This window comes from Bos javanicus, chromosome 23 (assembly GCF_032452875.1).
Source record: "Bos javanicus breed banteng chromosome 23, ARS-OSU_banteng_1.0, whole genome shotgun sequence".
Lineage (NCBI taxonomy): Eukaryota > Metazoa > Chordata > Mammalia > Artiodactyla > Bovidae > Bos > Bos javanicus.
In genome coordinates, this window is record NC_083890.1 from 47,723,614 (window position 1) to 47,750,568 (window position 26,955).

A 26,955-nucleotide genomic window follows, 5' to 3' on the forward strand; every position below is an offset into this window, starting at 1 on the left:
GTTGAGCTTTAAGCCAACTTTTTCACTCTCCTCTTTCACTTTCATCAGGAGGCTTTTGTGTTCCTCTTCACTTTCTGCCATAAGGGTGGTGTCATCTGCATATCTGAGGTTATTGATATTTCTCCTGGCAATCTTGATTCCAGCTTATGCTTCTTCCAGTCCAGCATTTTTCATGATGTACTCTGCATAGAAGTTAAATAAGCAGGGTGACAATATACAGCCTTGACGTACTCCTTTTCCTATTTGGAACCAGTCTGTTGTCCCATGTCCAGTTCTAACTGTTGCTTCCTGACCTGCATACAAATTTCTCAAGAGGCAGATCAGGTGGTCTGGTATTCCCATCTCTTTCAGAATTTTCCACAGTTTATTGTGATCCACACAGTCAAAGGCTTTGGCATAGTCAATGAAGCAGAAATAGATGTTTTTCTGGAACTCTTGCTTTTTCCACGATCCAGCAGATATTGGCAATTTGATCTCTGGTTCCTCTGCCTTTTCTAAAACCAGCTTGAACATCAGGAAGTTCACAGTTCACATATTGCTGAAGCCTGGCTTGGAGAATTTTGAGCATTACTTTACTAGCGTGTGAGATGAGTGCAATTGTGCAGTAGTATGAGCATTCTTTGGCATTGCCTTTCTTTGGGATTGGAATGAAAACTGACTTTTTCCAGTCCTGTGGCCACTGCTGAGTTTTCCAAATTTGTTGGCATATTGAGTGCAGCACTTTCACAGCATCATCTTTCAGGATTTGAAATAGCTCAACTGGAATTCCATCACCTCCACTAGCTTTGTTCATAGTGATGCTTTCTAAGGCCCACTTGACTTCACATTCCAGGATGTCTGGCTCTGGGTCAGTGATCACACCATCGTGATTATCTGGGTCATGAAGATCTTTTTTGTACAGTTCTTCTGTGTATTCTTGCCATCTCTTCTTAATATCTTCTGCTTCTGTTAGGTCCATACCATTTCTGTCCTATATCGAGCCCATCTTTGCATGAAATGTTCCCTTGGTATCTCTAAGTATTTAGAGAAAATCCCTTGGTATTTTCTTGAAGAGATCTCTAGTCTTTCCCATTCTGTTGTTTTCCTCTATTTCTTTGCATTGATCACTGAGGAAGGCTTTCTTATCTCTTCTTGCTGTTCTTTGGAACTCTGCATTCAGATGCTTATATCTTTCCTTTTCTTCTTTGCTTTTCACTTCTCTTCTTTTCACAGCTATTTGTAAGGCCTCCCCAGACAGCCATTTTGCTTTTTTGCATTTCTTTTCCATTGGGATGGTCTTGATCCCTGTCTCCTGTACAATGTCACAAACCTCATTCCATAGTTCATCAGGCACTCTATCTATCAGATCTAGGCCCTTAAATCTATTTCTCACTTCCACTGTATAATCATAAGGGATTTGATTTAGGTCATACCGGAATGGTCTAGTGGTTTTCCCTACTTTCTTCAATTTAAGTCTGAATTTGGCAATAAGGAGTTCATGATCTGAGCCACAGTCAGCTCCTGGTCTTGTTTTTGCTGACTGTATAGAGCTTCTCCATCTTTGGCTGCAAAGAATATAATCAATCTGATTTCGGTGTTGACCATCTGGTGATGTCCATGTGTAGAGTCTTCTCTTGTGTTGTTGGAAGAGGGTGTTTGTTATGATCAGTGCATTTTCTTGGCAAAACTCTACTAGTCTTTGCCCTGCTTCATTCCGTATTCCAAGGCCAAATTTGCCTGTTACTCCAGGTGTTTCTTGACTTCCTACTTTTGCATTCCAGTCCCCTATAATGAAAGGGACATCTTTTTTGGGTGTTAGTTCTAAAAGGTCTTGTAGGTCTTCATAGAACCATTCAACTTCAGCTTCTTCAGCGTTACTGGTTGGGACATAGACTTGGATTACTGTGATATTGAATGGTTTGCCTTGGAAATGAACAGAGATCATTCTGTCGTTTTTGAGATTGCATCCAAGTACTGCATTTTGGACTCTCTTGTTGACCATTATGGCTATTCCATTTCTTCTGAGGGATTCCTGCCCTCAGCAGTAGTAGATATAATGGTCATCTGAGTTAAATTCACCCATTCCAGTCCATTTCAGTTCGCTGATTCCTAGAATGTCGACATTCACTCTTGCCATCTGGTGTTTGACCACTTCCAATTTGCCTTGATTCATGGACCTGACATTCCAGGTTCCTATGCAATATTGCTCTTTACAGCATCGGACCTTGCTTCTATCACCAGTCACATCCACAACTGGGTATTGTTTTTGCTTTGGCTCCATCCCTTCATTCTTTCTGGAGTTATTTCTCCACTGATCTCCAGTAGCATATTGGGCACCTACTGACCTGGGGAGTTCCTCTTTTAGTATCCTATCATTTTGCCTTTTCATACTGTTCATGGGGTTCTCAAGGCAAGAATACTGAAGTGGTTTGCCATTCCCTTCTCCAGTGGACCACATTCTGTCAGATCTCTCCACCATGACCCGCCCATCTTGGGTTGCCCCACGGGCATGGTTTAGTTTCATTGAGTTAGACAAGGCTGTGGTCCTAGTGTGATTAGATTGACTAGTTTTCTGTGAGTATGGTTTCAGTGTGTCTGCCCTCTGATGCCCTCTTGCAACACCTACCGTCTTACTTGGGTTTCTCTTACCTTGGGCGTGGGGTATCTCTTCACGGCTGTTCCAGCAAAGCGCAGCCGCTGCTCCTTACCTTGGATGAGGGGTATCTCCTCACCGCCGCCCTTCCTGACCTTCAACATGGGATAGCTCCTCTAGGCCCTCCTGCGCCTGCGCAGCCACGGCTCCTTGGGCATAGCTGGAACACTTTTATACAGAGAAACTTCTGGGACTTCCTTGGTGGTCTAGTAGTTAAGATTCTGCACTCCCAATATAGGGGGCTCGGTTCAATTCATGGTCAGGAAACTAGATCCCACATCTGTTGGTATTAAGGTGAGAAAGTATGAGAGGAACATTAGACACCCCCCTTCCATGGCCAGCCCCCAAATACGTTCAAACAAGCAAACATTTTGTTTATATACCACAGTCAGCCCCGACAAATGGCCCTTCCAGGCAACAGTACAAAACTGCATTAGAGCGCAGTCACATTACAAAATTACAATGACAAAATTATAGTGGCACAAAAATACATGTTCCCTTTAAGGCAAAATTCTTGAAACACTGAAAAACTGGACATCAGCACCAAAAGAAACCAGAGAGGATATCTAGCCCTTTGTATTATACTTGGGGAAACTGAGTCCCAGTAAGGTTACTTGCCTTCCTGGAGCGACACAACTGGTTCATGCTAATGAGAAACCAGCATCTCTGACTCCTGAAGTCTGGTTTAAATGTGGCACCACGTGCTCTCTGTTCCATCTTAGAACCACTGCCTTGGTCAACCAATTTTATTCCCCAGTTACGCACATTCACAACAAAAGGAAGACTACCAGGGAAGAAAAGGAAATTCGAGGTAAAAATTCTTCAGAATTTGAAGGGAAGAAATAAACTTATAACTCCTCTAAAACAAACAGCTTTCTTTTAAAGTACAAAATCTATCTATAATATTTCAAATCAGAGTGCATATATTACAAAGGGATGTTTCACCCATGTATCCAATCTACTCCTTATTTGGGTGCTGTCCTTTCTGATACCCTGTGTGCGTGCGTGTGTGTGTGTGTGTGTGCAAGCACACACTAAGTCATTTCAGTCGTGTCTGACTCTTGGTGACCCCATGGACTGTAGCCTGCCAGGCTCCTCTGCCCATGGGATTATCCAGGCAAGAATACTGGAGTGGTTTTGTGCCCTCCTCCAAGGAATCTTTCTGACCCAGGGAGTGAGCCCACATCTCTTATGTCTCCTGCATTGGCAGGCAGCTTCTTCATCACTAGCACCACCTGGGAAGCCCCTGATACTTCATACTAGAATTCAAATCAAACCTTTTAAAAATATGTTCATTTACTTGATTGCTCCAGGTCTTCCTTGAGGCATTCAAGATCTTTAGTTGCAGCATGTGGGGTCTAGTTCCCTGACCAGGAATCAAACCCAGGTCCCCAACATTGAGAGAGCAGAGTCTTAATCACTGGACCACCAGAGAAGGCCCTCAAATCTTAGATTAGGTGATTTAGATCTAGTCTTATTTTAACTATAGCACCCATTGGAATTAGATAATTGTAGAAATGTTTTAAATCTTTCATTACAAGCAGTATACTTAAACACTGAAGAATACATGAGTGAATTTTATCAGAGGACTGGCCTTTTTGGAAGTAGAGAAATAGTCATTCAAGTCTCTATATAAGGAAAATAAGGATAATTAATGCCGAATAATCCACTTACTGGAATTTCCTTTGTCTTTTTTTTCTGTCTTTTTGGCCAAATTTTCTTTTCCTTACCTTTATTTCTGCTGCCAGAATTAACTCATTAAATATTTTAGGGTAGGGAGGGTGTCACACAGTGATAGCATTCCCCACTAGACTTCTGTATTTCTGACTTAGTGATCAACTATCTTGTAGCTCTTTTCCACTTCTCTCAGACTACTATACACATTGTTTATTCATTCGATAGTGTGGAAATTATCTTCAGTAATATTTTGGAAATATTTGAGATTCAACATATACTACCCCCTTTTCTACTTTGAAGATGTAAGACTATAGCAACTTAGGAAGAGTAGGTTATGTGCATTGTTTATTTATATACCAAAGCTTCATAAATTTTATCACCACTGAATACATACACATAAGTTAAACATAAATATACATGTGCACGCTGTGCTCAGTCACTCAGTGGTGTCCAACTCTTGGGCCCCACGGACTCTGTAGCTTTCCAGGACAGAACCCATGAAATTAAAAGACGCTTACTCCTTGGAAGAAAAGCTATCATCAACCTAGACAGTATATTAAAAAGCAGAGACATTACTTTGTCAACCAAGGTCCATCTAGTCAAAGCTATGGTTTTTCTAGTAGTCATGTATAGATGTGAGAGTTGGACTATAAAGAAAGCTGAGCACCAAAGAATTGATGCTTTTGAACTGTGCTGTTGGAGAAAACTCTTAAGAGTCCCTTGGACTGCAAGGAGATCCAACCAGTCAATCCTAAAGGAAATAAGCCCTGAGTACTCACTGGAAGGACAGATACTGAAGCTGAAACTCCGATACTTTAGCTACCTGATGCGAAGAACTGACCCACTGGAAAAGACCCTGATGCTGGGAAAGATTGAAGGCAGGAGGAGAAGGGGATGACAGAGGATGAGATGGTTGGATGGCATCACCTACTCGATGGACATGAGAGTTTGATTAAACTTCGGGAGTTGGTGATGGACAGGGAAGCCTGGCATGTTGCAGTCCATGGTGTCACAAAGAGTAGGAGACAACTGAACAACTGAACTGAACTGTCCATTGGATTTCTCAGGCAAGAATATTGGAGTGGGTTACCACTTCCTCCCCCAGGGGATCATCCCCACCCAGGTCCACCCCATCCAACCCAGGTCTCTTGCATCTCCTGCACTGGCAGGTGGATTCTTTACCACTAGGGCCACCTGGGAAACCATAAATATACATAATACACATAAATATACATATACATAAATTTCATCACTATTACATCTTATGGAGAAGGCAATGGCACCCCACTCCAGTACTGTTGCCCGGAAAATCCCATGGATGGAGGAGCCTGGTAGGCTGCAGTCCATGGGGTCGCTAAGAGTCAGACACGACTGAGCGACTTCACTTTCACTTTTCACTTTCATGCATTGGAGAAGGAAATGGCAACCCACTCCAGTGTTCTTGCCTGGAGAATCCCATGGACGGAGAAGCCTGGTAGGCTGCAGTCCATGGGGTCGCACAGAGTCAGACACGACTGAAGCGACTTAGCAGCATTACATCTTAGAGGTATTGTAAGTAAAGATCATTAAAACAAGTAAAGGCTGACTTTCTTGGGCTACGCAAATTACTGGACACTAACATACCCAGCGCTCTCTGAAAAATCTTTAAATTCAGAATTCTGCTGCTACCCCGGGTGCATCTCTGAGGCTGGCCAGCTTCTCTCCACCTGTCACACACCCCGCCTTCGGCCCCGCCCTCATTAACCCCGCCTCCTGCGTGTTGGCACGCCCCCTGAGTTCAGCCAATAGCCGGTGACGTTTGAGGGAGCGGGACGTCCCTCTCAGCCAATGCAGGAGATCCTTGCCGGGAGTTGTGCCGGAAGATGGCGGCGGCCGCGGAGCTGACGCTGCTGGAGAAGTCTCTCGGGCTGAGTAAAGGGAACAAGTACAGCGCTCAGGGCGAGCGCCAGGTGAGAAGCGGAGGCGGAGCTGGAGAGGGGGACGGGAGCGCGGCCGGGTAGGGCCGGGCCGGGCGGGGGAGGCTGCGGAGCGAGGATGCTGCCCGGCTTCTCCTCACGTGTCTGCGCTCCCAGTCTTCTGCGGCCCTGGCTCCCGGAGGGAGTTGAGGGAGCGGGAGGAATGCTCCGCTCGCCCCGAACTTTCCCTCCTGCCAAACTGTCATCGTCGCGGTCTGGGAAAGCGAGGGGGTCCTCAGAGAGCCCTCGGGTTCCCGCTCTCGGAAGGCGGGGGGGTCCTCAGAGAGCCCTCGGGTTCCCGCTCTGGGAAAGGGAAGGGGTCCTCAGAGAGCCCTCAGGTAGAGCAGGCTGGAGGCCCCTCGTGTGCGTTCAGTGACAGCATTTAGTGTCAACAGTACCTTTCATTCAGAATTCCGCATCGACCTCAGAGAGCAAACGGGGTGCGGGGTCCACCGTGCCAGGCCGGGGGGTACGGCGGTGGTCGAGGCTGCCGTGCCCCTCCCGTCCCCTCCGGAGGCTTCGTTTTCAGCTGAGTGGACACACATCGCAGCTATTTTGGTTACAGTACTGAAAAGTGCTGCATTGCGGCGTGGACGGCCGCAAGATCCCTTAGTGGAGTCCTGTTCTAAGGTCTGATCAAGTTCCTTGTTCAACGTGCTGAGATCTGGGGGGAAGTTCCGCGGTCTGAGGTGACCTAGTGAGGCATAGGAACTCAGATTTCTAAGGGCTTTGAAGGGCTTCTGTGTTTTATAAAGCGAAGTGGTTGCGCAGGAGGAATGACTGTGTTAGAGGAGGGGACTATAGGAAAACAACTTTGGATTATATAAGGTTTTTGCCCCTTGGGGATTTTTTTCTAGATGAACTTTTTTTTTTCTTCTGACTTCTTCGGTTCTCCTTTTTTTCCCTTCTTCTAACTTCTTCGGAAGAACCGAAGACTGCTTCATCTCCGAATCAGTCCTGTTGTAGTTTTTACAAGTTAGACTGAAGTCTAGAAAGGGTTTCCCAGGTGGCTCAGTGGTAAAGAACCCGCCTGCTAATGCAGGAGACTCTGGTTGGATCCCTGGGTCGGGAAGATCCCCTGGGATAGGAAATGGCAACCTACTTCTTGCCTGGAAAAATCTGTGAACAGAAAAGCCTGGCAGGCTACAGTCCACGGGATTGCGGAGAATCGCACACAGCTGAACACACTCACACAGGGTCAGACATAGCTGAATCCACACACACAGAGAGTTGGACACAGCTGAACACACACACAGACACACACATGAGAAGATGTGTGACTTGCAGAAGACCAGCCCACTGACTGGAGCCAGAGAGACCTGCTTTTTCCTTTTTCTCCGGCCTCCAGCTGATTCCTCTTCTGCTGCTGCTTCTCTCTTAATTGGTTTGTTTGTTTTTTTTCCCCCACACGTTTGCCAAACATGAATCCTGCCTTCAGGGAGTTTACCATCCAGCATGAGAAAAAGTCATGGGGGCTCTTTTTAAGCAGAACAGAATAGTTACTGAGTGCAGGAAAGCGCTATTGATGAGTGTGAAAGAGAAAGTTAATTCTGACTATAAAAATGAGTTTGGAAACTTCTTGAAAAGTTGGTGTTTAAAGTGTATAAAACTAATAAATTATGTAAGATTGGGTAATTTGAGGTAACAAGTAGAGCAATGTGATGGATGATGCAATACAAGGTAAACCCAGAATTATAGTTGGAGTCCCAGTTGTGAGGGTTGTGGAGTTCAAGGTGTGGTTTCTTATTTTAAACTTTTTTCTTTTTCTTTTTTTTTTAAGCAGAGGGCAGCTGTTGAAGTTTTCTATTGATGTGTTTGGGGAAAGGGATGATGACCAACGATAAGATTCATTCATTTTTTGGGGGGAAGACAACTGACAGCAGTTAGCCAGCAGTAAGGCATTCTCTGCAATAATATCAATAATAATTAAAATTTCAAAACAACCCAGAAATGCAACTCTGGGAGAACCATTGTTATAGTACATCAGCACATTGAGATATTATTTATGTAGCTATTGGAAGTGATTACTTTGAAGATCGTGGAACCTTAAGATGAATGTGAAATAGTACATGTCCCATGATTGCAACTGCATAAAGTTTGTCTGCTTAAACTGTGTGAACGAAAGAAAATGAACTTTGCAGCCAGTTGTACTTTATTGAAATCCTGACTCCCCCATCACAAACCTACCTGGTGACTTTGGTTCTTCATCTGTGAACTGAGGATGCAATTGCTTGCCTCTTACATCTTAGAAGATGTAGCGATTAGGTGAGAAAGTAACCAGGAATTTTTTGACTTCCTGTGATGCGGTTGTGGATAATTTATTTTTACAAATAGTTCTCTTTAGAATTGTCCTTTTCCTCCCACACTCAGCAATCGTGAGTTCTTTTCTTTCCCCTTTCTTTCTCTCCTCTCTGTTTCTTTCTTCCTTTCTCCCTCCTGCCCTCTCCCTCTTTCTCTTTTTTCCTGTTTCTTCCTTCCCTGCCTCCCTCCCACACTGGAAGCACAGTCTCTTTACCTACCATAAAGTGCTGGAGAGGGAAATGACAACTCACTCCAGTATTCTTGCCTGGAGAATCCCATGGACAGAGGAGCCTGGCAGGCTGCAGTCCACGGGGTCACAAGAGTCAGACACGACTCAGTGACTAAACCACCGCCATAAAGTGCACACCGTCACAGTCAGGGAATGGAACACTGGCAGCACCCTCAGCGAGCTTCATATGTTTACTTTTTAATGCATTTTTAAAGGAGATTATTGGTGATCTTAGAAGTGACGGTTTCGCTTAAGGGTAAAGGCAAAAGTGAGAGTTCAGGGAGCTAGCTAGTGAATGGAAATAGTGGTGAGGAAGGGGAAGCTAGAAGGCCTCTGGTTACTTCCTTTTTTGTTTAGGAGGTAACCTTTGAATCTGTATCCATAAAACGTTAATCTTCCCGTATACGTCACATGGTCTTGTTGACCCAGGTTCAAGTGTGAAAGGGCCCTGTATAGACTAAGTCACTCTCTGAGTTCAGGAGACTGGAAAGAGCAGGAAAGAGCAGCCGTCTTCTGAAAATGTTCCCTTGCGGTTTCCTGAAGTTGTTTGGATTGTTTACTTGTTCTTTATGATTGGTTAGTCTCCCTATTTGTGACACTTCCCATTTTCTTTTACATTTCTCAATACTTTGCCTAGTTTTGCATCAAAAACTTTTAAATTAATTAGCAGTTTCTTACAATCTGTTCCTTTGTATTGCTGTTATAATCAGGAAAACTTTAAAAAGTAGAATTGTTTTTCAGATGATTACCTGAAGACCTGACTTTATTATAGACTTTTATTATGAGTGTACTCATTCAGTTACCCCAAAATTGATGAATATGCAATCCATGGCAGCAAAATCACCATCACAGTCCATACCATATATAATGAGTTAACTAATTAGTTAATGAGGTAAGTACTCATATTAGATCACATGTCACTTAAACCAGGCTACAACTCATTTGGTGGTTCTAGCTGTATCAACACGAATTCAGTGTTCACTACAATTGTTTCTTGTTTTTCTTATTACAAAATTGGGTTTATTTAAGCACATTCGTTCACCTTGCTAAATAGGGTATGGGTAATCTTGATCGAAATTAATGTGGTATTATTAGGATTTCCATTTTCTATTTTTGTACATATGTAGTTATAAATTAGGTAGAAATATCATTACTCTATTTTTGCAATGTTACCACCAGTTTCATGACATCAAGCAACTATTATCAAATGTAAACTAATATAACTTATTTTCCTGACTTTGATTTGTATATAGTTTAATATCTACATGCATGCATGCTTACTTGCTCAGTTGAGTCCAGCTCTTTGCGACCCCATGGGACTCTAGCCCACCAGGTTTCTCTGTTCATGGGGTTTTCCAGGCAAGAATACTGGAGTGGGTTGCTATTTCCTTCTTCAGGGAATCTTCTAGACCTAGGGATCAAACCTGTGTCTCCTGCATTGTCAGGTGGATTTTTTTACCAATGAGCCACCAGAGAAGCCTATTTAATAAGTTAAGAGTATTTTAAAAAAAGAAAAAGTTTAGGATTTAGAACTTATCAGTTGTGATGGTATTTTGAGATTTTTTTTTTCTTTCTGTTTAAGATTCCAGTTCTTCAGACAAACAATGGTCCGAGTCTAACGGGACTGACTACCATAGCAGCTCACCTAGTCAAGCAGGCCAACAAGGAGTATTTGCTGGGGAGCACGGCAGAGGAGAAAGCCGTGGTTCAGCAGTGGTTAGAGTACAGGGTAACTCGAGTGGACGGACACTCCAGTAAAGATGACATCCACACGGTCCTGAAGGTATGGCGAGATTTCTGTTTATGGGCTGCCGTGTGTGGACTATTAGTAGGCGGGATCTGTTTGCCCTGAGATGCAGTAACTGAAGCTCTTGGTCTCTCTACTGTTTCTTCTACCTCGAGATACTTTATACCTGATACTGTCTTTCCCTGTTTGTACTTGTTGCTGCCTTTCCCTGGAACAGACTCTGCCCGCCCCTTAGCTCCGACCTCAGCTCAGATACCCTTCCTCAGTCACCTCCTTGGCTACTACCTGTCTCACATAGATGCACTTTCTTGTTTAAATGCTTTTCTTTACTAACATCCTGTGCTTTTCCTTTGTAGCACTCATTACAGTCCATAATCACAGCTTTTTATGATTTTTTCTTTTATATGATTGCTTGATATGTATTTCCCCCAGTCAGTAGTTCTGATTCTCTAAGCAGCAAAGTACTTTCTTAAAGGAAAGAAGGAATCAGAGTTTGAGGGGGTTGTAGTTTGAGAAAAGCCTGTCCGATTGATGTGAGAATTCCCATTTCCCTCCCTTGAGACTTAATGCTCTAGGATTTGTATTTTCTTTCTAAAGAAATCAAATTAGAATTAAAGAATCTATTGTTATAAAATAGAAACCAAATATGGCTCTAGAATTACCAAGAATGAAAGTTTCTAAATAAAATTATTTTTGTTACCTATATAAAAATAAAGCAGTTTTTTTTTTTTAAAGCTTAACATTTGAAGGAACCTTAGACATCACTCAGTCAACCACATCATTGTAGGAATCCTTTCTGTTTTCTAATTTTATGCCAATTATAAATTGGTAATGTAAGTTGTACGAGAAGAACTCATAGTACTGAAAGCTTTTCATTTATCATTCTGGGGGAAATGGTTTAAATTCTGTTCCTGACAGATACCATCAATAGAACTGGTAGAAAATAAATTCCAGATCTTTTGCCTTTATAGGTCTATCATGATCAACTATCCTTTTTTTTTAAGTTTTTGTTTGTTGTTTTAATACTGTTATTTATTCTTTTATGGCTGGGCTGGGTATTTGTTGCTGCACCAGCTTTCTCTGGTTGCGTCGAGCGGGGCGTCACTCTAGTTTCGGTGGGCAGGCTTCTTGTTGCAGTCGTTTCTCTGGTTGTGGAGCACGGGCCCGGCGGCTCTGTAGCTGCGGCTTCCAGGCTCGAGCACAAGCTCAACTAGGGAGGCGCACGGGCTCAGTTGCTCCAAGGCATGTGGGATCTGCCCAGATCAGGGATCGAACCCATGTCTCCTGCATTGGCAAGCAGGTTCTTTACCACTCTGCCACCAGGGAAGCCCTTTTAAGTCCATAAATAGTCACTTGTATTCTCTCTGATGATCCTGTCCGTATTCTGTCATATAGCTGTGTCAGCATTTAGTCTGTACCCATGTAATTACCAGGCTGTGGCTAAATATTTTAGCGCATTCCGTTTGTTTCCTTAGGCTAAACTCCTGCAAGGGAGATTGTTGGACCAAAGCTATATACATTTCTAAGGCTGTGTTGCTCATTTGCCTTCCAGGAAAGTGTTTTCTTGTAGTTTGCCGGGGTATGACGACCGTGGCCTCCTCCCCAAAGCCCCTGCTGACAGAGACGCTACCCTTTTCCCCCTGTACCACCCCAGTTTCATGACAAAGCCAGAGTGATCTCTGTGTCTACTTTGCTGTTTTTGTGTGTGTGACATTATTAATGCTGTGGCATTTTTTTCATAACATGAGCATTTTCATCATTTTTTTAAAAATTTCCTTACATATCTTCTTTGCCTGTTTTTATACTGGGCTGCTTCTGTTTTTATTACTTTTTTAAAAAATCTTGCTATAAGGATATTGTAAAAGGATTTAATTTACTTGCAAAAGTTCCATTTCAAAGGTAAAACCAGAGTGGCTCAGAGCCAAGGTAATATGTAATTAAAAAACAGGCATTGGGCTTCCTCCGTGGCTCAGGGTGAAGAATCCACCTGCCAGCACAGGAGAGACAGGTTGGATCCCTGGTCCAGGAAGATCCCTGGAGTAGGAAATGGAAACCCACTCCAGTATTGTTGCCTGGAAAATCCCATGGACAGAGGAGCCTGGTGGGCTACAGTGCACAGGGTCCCAAACAGTCGGACACGACTGAGCACGCCCAGGAGGATCCCTCATGCCCCAGAGCTGCTGAGCCCACATGCTGCAGCTGCTGAAGCCCTAGAGCCATGTGCCACACCTAGAGAGTAGCCCCCACTCTCTGTAACTAGAGAAGAACCCGCACAGCACAGCCAAAAATAAATAAAATTATTATTTTTTTAAAAAGCAGGCATTACGATACACTAACATTTGGATCCAGATGAAGGATGTATGAAAGTCCCTCAGTTGTATCAGAAACTTTTCGACCTCACGGACTATACTGCTCCTGCTAAGTCGCTTCAGTTGTGTCCGACTCTGTGCGACCCCATAGATGGCAGCCCACCAGGCTCCCCGTCCCTGGGATTCTCCAGGCAAGAACACTGGAGTGGGTTGCCATTTCCTTCTCCAATGCATGAAAGTGAAAAGTGAAAGTGAAGTTGCTCAGTCGTGTCCGACTCTTAGTGACCCCATGGACTGCAGCCTACCAGGCTCCTCCGTCCATGGGATTTTCCAGGCAAGAGTACTGGAGTAGGGTGCCATTGCCTTCTCCACACAGACTGTACGGTCCATGGAATTCTCCAGGCCAGGATAATTGAGTGTGGGTAGTCTTTCCCTTCTCCAGGGGATCTTCCCAAAGAATTGTCACTATTAATCAGTATGGCAGCGCTTTGAGAGGAATGTCTAACCAAATAAAGAATATCAATGAAGTGAAGTGAAGAAGTGAAAGTCCCTCAGTCATGTCTGACTCCTTGCAACCCCATGGACTATACAGTCCATGGAATTCCCTAGGCCAGAATACTGGAGTAAGTTTAATAATAGTTAAACAGAAAAATCAGATAGAACTCTGATGCTAGTTTGGCAGTGGTATCAGAAATACTTGTTTAGAAAAAAAAAAAAAATGAACATCACACTTTAGTTCTTTTCCACGAATATTTTGAGTGTGAAATGCTGTGTTTTAAATTTCAGAATTCAGTTTCTGAAAAATCATAATTTAATTTCTGAAAATTTTGATTTATATCACTAATCAGAAAAATATTAACTCTTGATAGTTTTTGAAACTCCATTTTAAAGTTTTTATAACTGAAGAGTATCACCTTAAAAGAGTCTTTATAACGAAAACCATGCTGTGCCGTGCTTGGTCGCTTAGTTGTGTCTTTGTGACTTTTGAAACCCCATGGACTGGAGCCCGCCAGGCTCGGCTCCTCTGTGCATGGGATTCTCCAGGCAAGAATACTGGAGTGTGTTGCCATGCCCTCCTCCAGGGGATCTTCCCAACCCAGGGATCGAACACAGGTCTCCCACATTGCTGATGGATTCTGAGCCACCAGGGAAGCCCTAACTAAAACATAGATATGGAATATTTTAAGAATATATACACTATACAAAGCAGTGTTAAATTATTATTTCAGATTCTTTTAGAGATAGTTCTTAATTGCAGATATATTTATTTTATTCTTATGGTGTATCAAACTTGTTTCATATGAAGACATTTGGAGGGAAGAACATTTCCACCCACCAGATTGCTAGGGAACTAAGTGATAGCCTGTATGTACCATTGTGTTTTACCTTCTCTGCCCAGTTTTGTTTTGATTCTTATGCATTTGTTTCCTTGTCTATGTACATGTTTTTTTAACGTCATCATCTGTACCACCCCTTACAATCCCATATTCATAAACAGTTTCGAAAATTACTATCTTTAAATGAAGGCTTGGGCAAATTCAAGGAGCTCAGATTCAATTCAGCTAACGTTTACTGACTACTGAACCACTGTGTGCCAAGCATGTGGCATATGATTTGAGAATGAAAACAAACTGCTGTCTCTGCAGCTTAAGAAGTTTTTCTGGAATGATTACATGGGAATGTTAATCAGCCTTAATAAAGAAGGAAATTGTGACACAGGCTGCATCATGGATAAATCTTAAGAATATTATGCTAAGTGAAATAAGCCAGTCACAGAAAGACAAATAATAGTACATGATTCTGCTCATATACAGCATATATAAAATGCTGTGAACAAAATCATAGAAACAGAAAGCAGAATAGTGACTGCCAGGGCCTTGGGGATGAGAGAAAGGGGAAGTTGGTTTAAAAAGTTCAGAGCATTAGCTTTCTGAGATGAAAAAGTTTTGAACATTGATTGCACCACAGTGTGGATGCCCTTAACATTAAGTGAATTATGCACCTACCAATGGTTGTGGTGGTAGATAAAAATCTGATTAATTTTAACATGTTACACATATTTATTCTCAATTAAGAAGTTAAAAATATACATATATTAAAAAATCTAACAAACCAATACATTTTAATTCTCTTAAGACGTAGGAGTTGTTAAGGAGCTTTTTATATTTAAATGGAGAAAATAATGTGAGCATGATTTATAAAATGTCCCCCCATCTCCCCAAACAGTTGGAGTCTTTGAAATTACCATAGATGGCACTGTGAATATCATTTTCTAATATTTTCTTATTTATTTAAAATAAAATAAGATGAATAATATCCTATTTTTTAAAATGAGTTGATGTATGATTTGTGATTTCAAATAAATTTCTGTTATTGTCAAAGATTGAATTTATTAAATTTCAGTGTTTTGCTTTCTAATGGCTTTCTAAATGTTTCAAATCAAATGTATAATTAAGTTTATTTTTATTGTTTTTTAAATTAATATTTTGTTATTTGTTTTTCTAGGATCTTAATTCATATCTTGAAGATAAAGTCTACCTTACAGGATATAACTTCACATTAGCAGATATCCTATTATATTATGGGCTTCATCGCTTTATTGTGAGTATTCAAATAGTTACTGGCTCTTTTTGTCTGCAGTGTTCAGAATGCCTTTTTTTCATTTGTCTTGAATTTAAATCAAATTTGCATTTTCACCTTATCAAATGAAAGGGGTTATTTTTATATAAGGCACCTTATGCAAATATTCCTTCCTTCCCTGGATCCATCACACATAGGAGCTTCCTGTTCCTTGACATGCCTGGTTTTGTTCCTGTTCTTGGTCTTGCTTTTCTTTGTGGCCCCTTGGGACTTGGTTGTCCTCCTCACCTGGACCTCGCCATCACCTGTCCACTCCTGCTTTTAGTACCCCACCTTCTGTGTGACCTCCTCTCTTACTCCAGTCTTACTCCCTGGTCCCATTGTTACCTGAAGTAACTCAGTTTCTACCCTTTTTTCAAGCCTGTGCACTTTCTTCCCCATCCAGCCTAGATCGCTGGATGTGTAACTTGAATCCTCAGCTCTTGGTCAGTCCAAATACATGCGTTCAGTCCTGTCTCCATGCTGAGCTGTGTCAGAGAAATCACACACAAGCTGTCATTAAGAAGATGAGCATTTCTCCCCTCTAATTAAAAAAATAAAAGACTATAAGGAAGTGTGACTCTTGCAAACCAGTGCTTATTTCACTTTCTTCTCACTGTGGCTTATACAGGTCATGCAGTAGGGAAAGGAAATACTCAGAAGGAGGGAGCTTGTGTGGAAATCTTTGCCAGCAGAGTGAACAAGGTCCTCATTCCCTAATGTACCAGCTGCCAGGCTATTTCACTGATTCTAGGTGCCCACAAGGGCCTGTGGTTCTCAAGCAGGTTGGAAGTGTTTCATTCAATGCCGTCTGTTAAAACGAGGCTTCTGGGAGTTCCCTGGTGGCCTAATGGTTACTGTTCTGGGCTCTCACTCCTGTGGCCTGGGTTCAGTCCCTGGTCGGGGAAACTGAGCTGCCACAAGCCATGTGGCTCAGCCAGAAATGAGTAAACGAAATAAAGCTTCAAAAAAACCCAAAAACCTAGTCTTCCATTGACAGTATTCAGTGATCCCTGCTTATTTATATCTCTATTTTTTTGAGATGTATATCCTCTTTATATGATTACAATATTATGATTAAGGATCTCATGCTCATTTTTTCTGAAACAAAATTGAGTGGAATAATACGTAGATCACTTCACCGTCCCCTTGGGTTCATCAAATGAGTCCACAACCAAAGCCTCCACTCTGTCACACGCAGGCAGGTTACATCGGAGCAGGAAACACCTTCTCAAGGAACAGGCCTCACAGACGGAGCCTGTGCTGTGACCGTGTTGCCCTGTGGTGTTGAATGACACCCCTGCTGAGTTGGGTGTAAACTTACCCAGGTGAGAAGTGATTTCTGGGTATTAATTTCAGGCAGGGTTGATGGGAGGTTCAGATAGCTCCATGCTCAAGTTCATCCCATAGCTTCTTGTTTTTCTTGGCTGTGTATTTGTTTTTACCCTCGTATGTTCCTTCATTTCCTTGTTCACATTATTGAATACTTAATATGTAATCAGTGCAATCAGCACCGTGTATGAAGCAGGGAACCTTCAAGTCATCAAACGATCCCGCTGTGTTTTGTTTCGTGTGAGCCCGCTTTCAGCTGTGGCCCAGTCACTCCTGAGATCTGGTCTCTTAATTCCCTCTGGGGAGCGTTACGTTGTTTCTCCTTTGTTGCACTGCCAGTTACTGTGGCCATTCGTGATCAGCCCAGTGACTCATTGATCTCTTGAAGTGATTTCACCGGTACACAGCAGCCCCCATGAACAAGCTGTTACTCGAGATTATTAAAATCCATTGTAACGTTACGTGCTGCTCAACTATAAGATTGTTATCAATTGAAATACATTTGTTTTGGAGTTTGGAACACCAGTGGAGGTATCATTCTTTTAGAAAGAAAGAAGTAAAAAAGAAATAGCTACCGAACAATCCAGGAACGCCAGCTGTAAAGAGTGTCCCGGAGGCAGCGTGGAGTCTGCCGGAAAGCCCGCAGACCAGCATTTCCTTTGATCTGAAAAGGGTTGCTCAGAATGTTTCTGAAATGTCTTCATGGAAAATTAGTGACTAAGAATATTATCTGTTTGGCCTTACAGTTCAAACTGGTTATAGAGCGCCAGTGTAAATAGGAAGGAATGGTTCACTAGGAAGGCTGAACATCACTGCAGACACACTGGCTTGCAGACCAGTGAGAAGCAGGAAGTGTTAACCAGAACAATCGCATTGTGTTTCCCATTATTTAAAAAAAAGAAAAATTCAGCTAGAAAGGGATGGTGGGAAACCAGTTATAAGTAAAGTAGCTGATGGGGATCCCTTCCCAAGAGTTCTAAAATAACGTAAGTTTTGTGAGAGTCAGGTCTTCTGTTTGTTTCTCTGTTTACAGTATGTTTTCCGAAAGAGTAGTGGTGGTAACAAAACCAAAAGTTTAAGTGTAATGTGATCTTCCTGGAAACAGGTTGTATTCTAGCAAAATGTCCTGAGGGAAAGTGAACAAATTTACGTTCTCTAACATAGATCATCTAATTAAAAGAATCAATTAGGAAATGTTAGAAGAAACTTGAGAAGCTCTTGGAATAAAAATTATTTTCTGCTGTGGGTCTGTTGTCTTCCTGACACTGGAGGCTGGACAGCGTGCAGTTTTTAGGTTGTGAAGCCCTGACTCTGCGCACGCTGGTGTGGGCTGCTGCCCTCTTCGGGAGCAGGCCTGGTGGCGGCGCTCGCCAGTCTGACAGCACGGGCTCCTCTGAAGGGTAGATTGTAAAACAGACACCTCCCTTCCTCCCGCATCAAAACTTGAGTGAACAACTTGAACCCAGATCAAATAAGCCTCACTGTTTGGAAATGCTTTCTTCGTGCATTTTAATTCATTCTGAACAATAACATCTCACAAAACAGCTGAGTAGAGTCTTTTTAAAATGAAAGAGTTCTGAAATTAGTCAGATTGTACACAGTCAAATTGGACTCACCATATGTATCAACAGCTGACATGAAATCAAGTTGGAGTAATACTTGCTACTTCTGTTTGCTGTAGCCATCAGTAAAGAGGTTTGTTGAAGTTGGTTTTGAATTTTATTTATGCATATATGTACATATGTATGTGTTTGTGTGAAAGTGGGCTTCCCTGGTGGCTCAGACAGAAAATAATTTGCCTGCAATGCAGAAGACCTGGGTTCAGTCCCTGGCTTGGAAAGATCCCCTGGAGAAGGAAATGGCCATCCACTCCAGTGTTCTTGCCTGGGAAATCCCGTGGACAGAGGAGCTTGGCGGGCTACAGCCCATGGAATCACAAAAGAATCGGACACGATTACGACCTATCAACAAAACAACAATGAATAGCACTTTGCATGTAGGATTTAAACCGGAAAGTGAAGTTTTATGTAACAGTAGCAGTGAGACTCTCACTGCTGGTAAACTGGCCCAACAGAGATAGACATGTGACATCAAAGATGATGTTAACAGACCAGATCCTAGTGCACTTGTATCCTAATGTCATGAAGGCAAAAAGGAAGGCCGGATGACTTCTGTCCGCGTTTCTATTTAAATTGCCTGGTAGTAAACATGAAAGAAAGTATGAGTTCAATTTAACATTTATTGAGAAAACGCTACCTGTCTACCCTTTATAATATTTTCTATTCTGTAATAATTATCAAATGCCAGAGTGATTTGTCCTTCAGTGTTGCTGAGCTGGTGCCTTAGGAGAGTGTTTGCCTGTGGACACAGGAATACGAGACAAGCAGATGGCTAATGGGTTTGCGGTCCCAGAGGGTGACTGAGATTTTGTGTGTTTGTGAACATTCCTAGTCAGTTTCATGGAGACTTGCAATATGTTAAATAAATGAACCAACAACAGGAGAAGGAACTGCACTAGTCTTACCTGGTCCGTGGCTGGCCTGCTGGCCTCTTCTTGCATGACACCTCTTCATGATTCCAATCCAAAATTTGGCTCAGATAAAAGGCTTCAAGTTGCCTGGACTGGGGTCTGAGCCCAGTGAAGTGATCGGAGGTCTGACCCACGGTGTTGATTGCATCTTTCCCTAACCAAGTCTCTGGGCCTCCTTATAGAGGAACAGTCAGTTCTGTGAGCTGGTGCTGCTGCTACTGCTGCTGCTAAGTCGCTTCAGTTGTGTCTGACTCTGTGCGACCCCATAGACGGCAGCCCAGTAGGCTCCCCTGTCCCTGAGATTCTCCAGGCAAGAATACTGGTGTGGGTTGCCATTTCCTTCTCCAGTGCATGAAAGTGAAAAGTGAAAGTGAAGTTGCTCAGTCGTGCCCAACTCTTAGCAACCCCATGGACTGCAGCCTACCAGGCTCCTCTGTCCATGGGATTTTCCAGGCAAGAGTACTGGAGTGGGGTACCATTGCCTTCTCCAATGAGCTGTGAGCTGTGAGCTGCTACATCCTCTGAAGATCAAGTTCAGCTTTACTGCAAAGAGAATTCAGAATGCCTGTTGTTCATCCGAGGCACACACCCTGGAAATAGCCCTTCCTTCTTCTGTTAAGCGATGATTACTTAACAGTAAAAGAGTCATTGTGTATTTCTCCAGAGTTTAGTAGAAATCAGGAGTTGTCTGCACGTTTATATACAGCAGCCATCCAGAAATGTGTGTGTATGTATATTTGTAGATATGTATGTATGTGAGTTTACCTTGTATTCCCTTGTTGAGTATGTTGCTGCTGCTGCTGCTGTTGAGTCACTTCAGTCATGTCCGACTACATGACCCCAAAGACAGCCCACCAGGCTCCCCCATCCCTGGGATTCTCCAGGCAAGAACACTGGAGTGGGTTGCCATTTCCTTCTCCAATGCATGAAAGTGAAAAGTGAAAGTGAAGTCGCTCAGTCATGTTCAACCCTCAGCGACCCCATGGACTGCAGCCCACCAGGCTCCTCCATGCGTGGGATTTTCCAGGCATGAGTACTGGAGTGGGGTGCCATTGCCTTCTCCAGTTAAGTATGTTAGATGCCAATAAACCTTCCTTATTTTAGGTTTGTGAAAAATACTGGAGAAAGAACCATATCTTAGTCTCTCAGAAGCTATTCTCTTCAATAAAAAAAAAAACCCCTCTGGTCTTCCAGATCCTGATTTAATGTAGACTTTTCATTTGTTGAAAACTTGAGATTTCGCTCAGAAGCACGTCTGGTCTTGACGGCAACATGAAAGCCTTAAACAAATGGAGAGCTCATCCAAGTGGCTGAGATGGTTCACTCCTATCTGAATATGTTGGCTTTGATCACCGTGGGGGGTTCCCCCCAGTTTCTGTCTCCCGCTCAAGTGATATTAATAGTTGCACTCATGTAATGTCTGTGTTGTGTGTGTTTTTCATCTCTACTTAGGTTGACCTGACAGTTCAAGAGAAGGAGAAATATCTTAACGTGTCGCGCTGGTTTTGTCACATTCAGCACTGTCCAGGGATTAGGCAGCATCTGTCTAGTGTTGTCTTCATCAAGAACAGACTATATACTAATTCCCAGTAGAAGCCACCCGCGCCCCGCCCAGAAGAGGGAATAACCCATGTCCAGTGGGAAGTGTGTTTCGGACCAGAGGACTGACGTGAACTGATATGCACCCATTCTCTATTTGTTGAAGTTGGTAGAATTTAAGTACAAACTCATGTCCCAGCATTTTGTCTGTTTTTTAGTTGACATTTTGCAGTTTTTTTATTGTAAAACTTCAATGCTGTCAAAACTTGAGTTGAAATCAAGTTATCAGTTATCTTGGTTTTTATAGATATAGATGAAATTTCTGTTAATAAAAGTTGCAAATCAGTGGTTTAATCTTAAAAAAAAAGTCCTTCCAGTAATTGACATATTTGATTGTTTATTGACCTCTCTCATCTTGTAAAATTCATTTTCCCCTTCTGCGTATTTCTAGTGGTTTGTTTATGAACAGCTAGGGTAAATGGTCACCAAGGAGACAAAAAGGGAAAACAGATGGATTTGTCTCTCATGTGAGCCAGTAAAGGTGGTTGGCAAAATCTTTTTTGTTTCTTTCTTTCCTGTAGTCAGTATTCATGGACGTGGAACCAACTGCTGCTCTGCCCGAGAGGGAAGTGGGGTAAAATATGTTCCCTCGAGTTAATGGTTCTTTTGTTGGCCTTGGGCGTATTGGAATATGCAGCAGCTAAAAAGGGATGGGAAATTCCCACCATCCCCCTAATTTTGGACTCTGTAACTACTAGATTTTTCTAAACTGTTAATAAAAACCAACATAGAAAGGCTGCCTCAATGCCCTAAAGAACAAAAACTCACACTTTATTAACAAACCAATATAATTTATAACTCTTAGCAGCTGAGTCAATAAATAATCAGTGATTGAGAGCTAAAGAGCTTACATTTACAAACTGTAGGAAAAGTGGAGTCTTTGAGCACTTTATTGTGATGTAAGATTTTGGTGCCCCGGCTGAGTCTCAGTAGAAGACAATTCAAAGTTCAAGTGCAAAGAGCAGAGACTTGGGAAATGTCCATCACCTCCTTTTGGCTCCGTGCTGCTTTGATCACATACTAGCTGCATGCGTGACCTGAAGCAAATCAGGTAACCACGTTTTCTTAATATGTAAAAATAAAGATAAAATGTAAAAATAAAGATGACTCTAAACTTTGAGGATTCGTGGAGACAATGTGTGTGGGAAAAAAAGCCTTAACGTGCAGCCCCTGGCTATCAGTAAAGGTTTCCCTTTATAAGAGCCCCACCCCTCCTGAGTAAAGAGAGTTAATAGGCAAGAGTGTTGAGTATACTGTAATTTGTTGTTGGGTAGTTGGTTTTTGTGACTCCCATGGACTAGCCCGAGAGGCTCCCCATCCATGGGATTTCCCAGGTAAGCATACTGAAGTGGATTGCCCTTTCCATCTCCAGGGGATCTTCCCAACCATGGACTGAATCTGGGTCTCCCGCATTGGCAGGTGGATTCTTTATCCTTGAACCACCAGGGAAGCCCTTAGATGAAGACAGTTTATACAGGGTTGGATTTCACAACTCATCACTACTTGGAGCATTTTTAATTTTTACAAAGTAGCCTCTGTATTAGAAACTGTCGACTTGTATTTGCATATTCAGAGACTAGAGGGCTCAAGTTCATCTTGGGAGTTTGTGAACCACAGAGGTGGGCTTGCTCGGTCTGACTTTTCAGGCGAACCACTCTCGCAGCTGGGTCTGCTGTAAGCCTTCCACCTTAAAATCAACTACTGCGAATCACACCTTCCGCTAACACTTCTCTGGTCTCCCCTGGACCCAGGGAGGTAAGCAGGACAGACAGGATAGAGGAGAGACGGGCTAGCCAGCCCTCCCATCCTGAGCGTTTCATTCTTTTACTTCAGTGTAGGTCCGCTGTGAGGAAAGGGGCGGAGGACGCCTCTTTGCTGAATGGACCCTCTTCCCACTTGTGCCTTGTGAGTCTTAACCCTCTGGGCTTCCTTATATCTGCTAGTCAGTTCTTCATTGCAGAGTTCAACGTTGCTTCAACAGGTTATCACCAGGGAATTCCCTGGAGGTCCACTGGTTAGGACTCGACGCCCTTACTACCGAGGACTTGAGTTCCATCCCTGGTCAGGGAACTAAGATCTTGCGAGCCCCACGGTGCAATCAAACAAAAAACAAACAGGTTCTCACGTACTGCATGCCAGGATGATCTTGGACAGTGAGAGGGTGGCAGAAAAGAAAAACCTGTTCCCCCAGGTGAAGATTAAATGATGCTCTTAGTGTCTAAATTGAAACCATTCAGTTCCCCTTAGGCTGCTGGGCTTCTGGTCATCTCCGTCAGGCACTTCTCAGCCTGAAATGCCCTTTCTTTGATAACTTCTTCAGCATTCAACTTTGTCATGTCCTGAAAACCAAGTCCCTGCTGACCACCCCGTCTCCCCCGCCTCCATTCTGGCTCTGAACGTCAATGTGCTCTTTTTGATCGCTTGTCTCCCACCAGAGGTACTTTTTGCAGCCGTCAAAAACAATGAGTGGCACATAACAGTAGATTCTGGATATGTTTGTTGAAAGAATGTAGTATTAAGTACATCTTGAGCTAACCAAGAAAAGTGTTTAAGTGCGAATTGCATTTAGGTACAGGTGGATAGCAGAAAAACCAAGGGATTGTTTTTTTCTCATGTGAAAGAAGACAGTCCACAGTTGCTGGTAGGCATCCAGCTACTTCTTCATACAAAACAAGTAGTCTTCTGTGTTCTCAAGTTCACCTCATGGTCCAAGTTGGCGATTGGCTCCAGACTTCAAGTCCATGATTAAGATCCAGAGAAGGAAGCCAGGAGGAAGGGCAAGAAGACTCCTCTCCCAGCTGAGTCAATTCGCTCGAAGGACCTTTCCTGGAAGCCCTGTTCAGCAATATCTATCTATTTACACGACTTTGTTCCTCCCCACCAGGAGGGAGGCCAGAAATGTAGTTCTTTAGCACACACATCGCCCGCCAGAGTAAAACCTGTGCTCTGTCAGTGAGGAGGAAGGGAAGAAGGGATGGGTAGGCACAAGGCTGTCTCTGTCACAACAAGTAGGCAGGAAAGTCTGCTCTCACATACTTTCAAGGGGTGCTGAGCAGCTGGCAGCCTCTCCAAGAATGCTTTGCATACTGTTTCTGGAATTTGTTTACAGACGATTGGATTGGAAACTCTATGAGGGCAAGTGTGTAATTGTGTCATCCACAGAACCTGTGGATTCTCTGAAAGTAAATAGAAATAATGAGATAACTGTAGTCATGTCTGTGTTCTGGGCTCTGTACCAGGCACTTTACAACATACACATTGCTGCTGCTGCTAAGTCACTTCAGTCGTGTCCGACCCCATCCAGCCCCATAGACGGGTGCCCCCCAGGCTCCCCCGTCCCTGGGATTCTCCAGGCAAGAACACTGGAGTGGGTTGCCATTTCCTTCTCCAATGCATGAAGGTGAAAAGTGAAAGGGAAGTCACTCAGTCATGTCCGACTCTTAGCGACCCCATGGACTGCAGCCCACCAGGCTCCTCCATCCATGGGATTTTCCAGGCAAGAGTACTGGAGTGGGGTGCCATTGCCTTCTCTGAACATACACATTATCTCATGTTAATTTAGGAACCATGGCAGAGGCTGAGACTGACCGACATGCTGATCACCCATTAAGGCCACAGCTGGCGTGAACAGGAATCGTACAGTTGCAGAATTGGAGGATGTCACCTGTCATCCTTGCGTGCACTGGGGTTTGAAGTGATTTGTGGAGCTCTGTGGAGAAGGCAATGGCACCCCACTCCAGTACTCTTGCCTGGAAAATCCCATGGATGGAGGAGCCTGGTGGGCTGCAGTCCATGGGGCCTCTGAGGGTTGAACATGACTGAGCGACTTCACTTTCCCTTTTCACTTTCATGCATTGGAGAAGGAAATGGCAACCCACTCCAGTGTTCTTGCCTGGAGAATCCCAGGGACGGGGGAGCCTGGTGGGCTGCCGTCTATGGGGTCGCAGAGAGTCGGACACGACTGAAGCGACTTAGCAGAAGCAGTGGGCTCTGTGGTTGTCGGTCCCTGGCAGGCAGATGCTCTCCCAAGATGGTAGGAAAAGTGACCTAATGTAAATTATCCCATCACCATCCACACTCAGCAGTAAGATCATTGCACTGCTTGTTGGTTTTTTTAATTTGTATTTGGCTGCACTGGGTCTTCATTGCTGCATGCGGACTTTCTCTAGTTGCAGTGAGCAGGCGCTGGGACTTGCAGGCTTCAGTGGTTGTGGTGCACAGGCTTAGCTGCCCCGTGGCATGTGGGATCTTCCCAGCCAGGGATCAAGCCAGGGTCCCCTACCTTGCAAGGTGGATGCTTAACCACTGGACCTCCAGGGAAGCCCCACACAAAGGAGTTTTGATAGATGTGTGAGCATTCTCATTTTCACTCCCTGTTAAGCATATAGGTCCCCCATTGGCTCCACCCAGTTAAGTCTGAAGCCAGAGTCCCCACAGTCTTCGATGGGCACATTAGTTTTCCTTCAGGGACCGAGGCAGGGAGGTAGAAGTGGAATGAATGGGCAGATCACCCTCTCCTGGTGCTAAACGTGAGAGCCCTGCTAAAGTCCTTCCAGAAAAGCTTCAAGATGTGTTGATAAAAGTTTAAGCAGAAGTATTGTTAGGAAAGAATAGAACTTTGTAACAATCAGTTACACATACATCACACCAAGAGATGAAAGACACAGTTCTTTGACAAGGAGTCAAATTAGAATGATTACGAAGTATAGCTCTTTCATGTATGTGTATTTTTTCCTATCATTTGACTTCATTACTTAAAAAAAGAATCAGATGTTACACAAACTTTAATATTAATCTAGCTTTGGCAGAGATGTGGTGGTGTCATGGATTTGAGCATTTAGCTTTCTAACCCCAGAGAGCAATATTTCTTCTTTCTCTCCACGATTGGATAACCTGTTCCAACCCATTACCAGGGCACTAAATTTCAAATTCTCCATGCACCTGAGTAAGCGGCTACATATCTGGCCATCTTAATTTTAGTCTTGATTTATTGAAGCTGAATTACATTCCCAACTCTTCCTGGAGCTCTGGGTGAATTTTACTGCAAAAGCAACGGGGGAAAGTTGCCATCATATATCTCTTGCCGGGCAGAGGTTCTCGGTACACAAGGGGGCTCCTCATCCCACTCCTCCACGTCTTAGGTCTGGATTTATAACACTGAAGCCCAGCTCCAGGGTTACATACAGGCATATCCGAGATGAGATGGGAAATTTGATTTTGCAATAATGATTACTTGTTGCTGGAGCCCATATTCCTGCAGGCTCTGCCTTATTCTCCCTCCTGCTGATGAATAAAACTAATTCCAACTGCTACCTTACCTAGCAAAACTCATCTTTCACTTACGAGCGAGACCAAAAGCAGGGAGACAGGAAGTCAGGAGAATTTGAGATGCTGGCCACTTTTGCTTCTGTGGCTCAAGGGTTTCTTCTTCCATTAGCACTATTCCTTGAGGAATATTTTCATCTTTTAAACTTGGGTTTCTTTGTGGGGAGAATGAAAGCGCCTCAGCTCTTCCAGCCTGCCGAGTTAATGTGATGGCCCATCCGTGCTGTCTCTTCCACTTCAGACAGGCTGGGTCCCCAGGGCTCGTGAGCTGTAGGACGGATACCACGGACTAGGCTTGCCATTTCTGCTGAGGGTCATCTGTGCTTGAGGCCTTGCTGTGGATAATTTTTGCCCCCCACCCCGAACATCATCTGCTTGAGAAATTTGTGCCTGGCAGGCCTGTCTGTCCAAGTTAAGCTTGAAATACAACAGTCACACAGCTAACCTGACAAGGCATTGCTCTAAAGAGCAAGGCCCCAGGCCTGCTTTGCACAAGACCACAAACTTCCAGCCATCTGATTACAAATTACAAAGTTTCTTTGGTGCAGTCCACGAACTAGTCTGTTTGTGCAAAAATGGGTTATCCTTCTTCCACTAGCCCAGTTTTTCCCAACTTCCTGCAACACACATACAGTCATTCACTAGTGTCTGACTCTTTGTGACCCCATGGACTCTAGCCCGCCAGGCTCGGCTCCTCTGT

General features: G+C 43.5%; 1 protein-coding gene across 2 annotated transcripts; it reads left to right on the top strand.

Annotated features, from left to right (window-relative positions):
* Window positions 1–6,123: 6,123 nt before the first annotated feature.
* Window positions 6,124–22,050, top strand: EEF1E1 (eukaryotic translation elongation factor 1 epsilon 1). 2 transcript variants are annotated; one of them, XM_061398922.1, is made up of 4 exons: window positions 6,124–6,258; window positions 10,377–10,577; window positions 15,356–15,451; window positions 20,784–22,050. In XM_061398922.1, exons 1-4 carry the CDS (start codon window positions 6,172–6,174, stop codon window positions 20,922–20,924), a joined length of 525 nt encoding a protein of 174 aa, XP_061254906.1. In that variant the 5' UTR covers window positions 6,124–6,171; the 3' UTR covers window positions 20,925–22,050. The 2 variants fall into 2 exon arrangements, with proteins under 2 accessions (XP_061254906.1, XP_061254907.1); XM_061398923.1 differs by lacking the exon at window positions 20,784–22,050 and adding an exon at window positions 15,876–16,049 and having other exon boundaries at window positions 6,129–6,258.
* The last annotated feature ends 4,905 nt before the right edge of the window (window positions 22,051–26,955 follow it).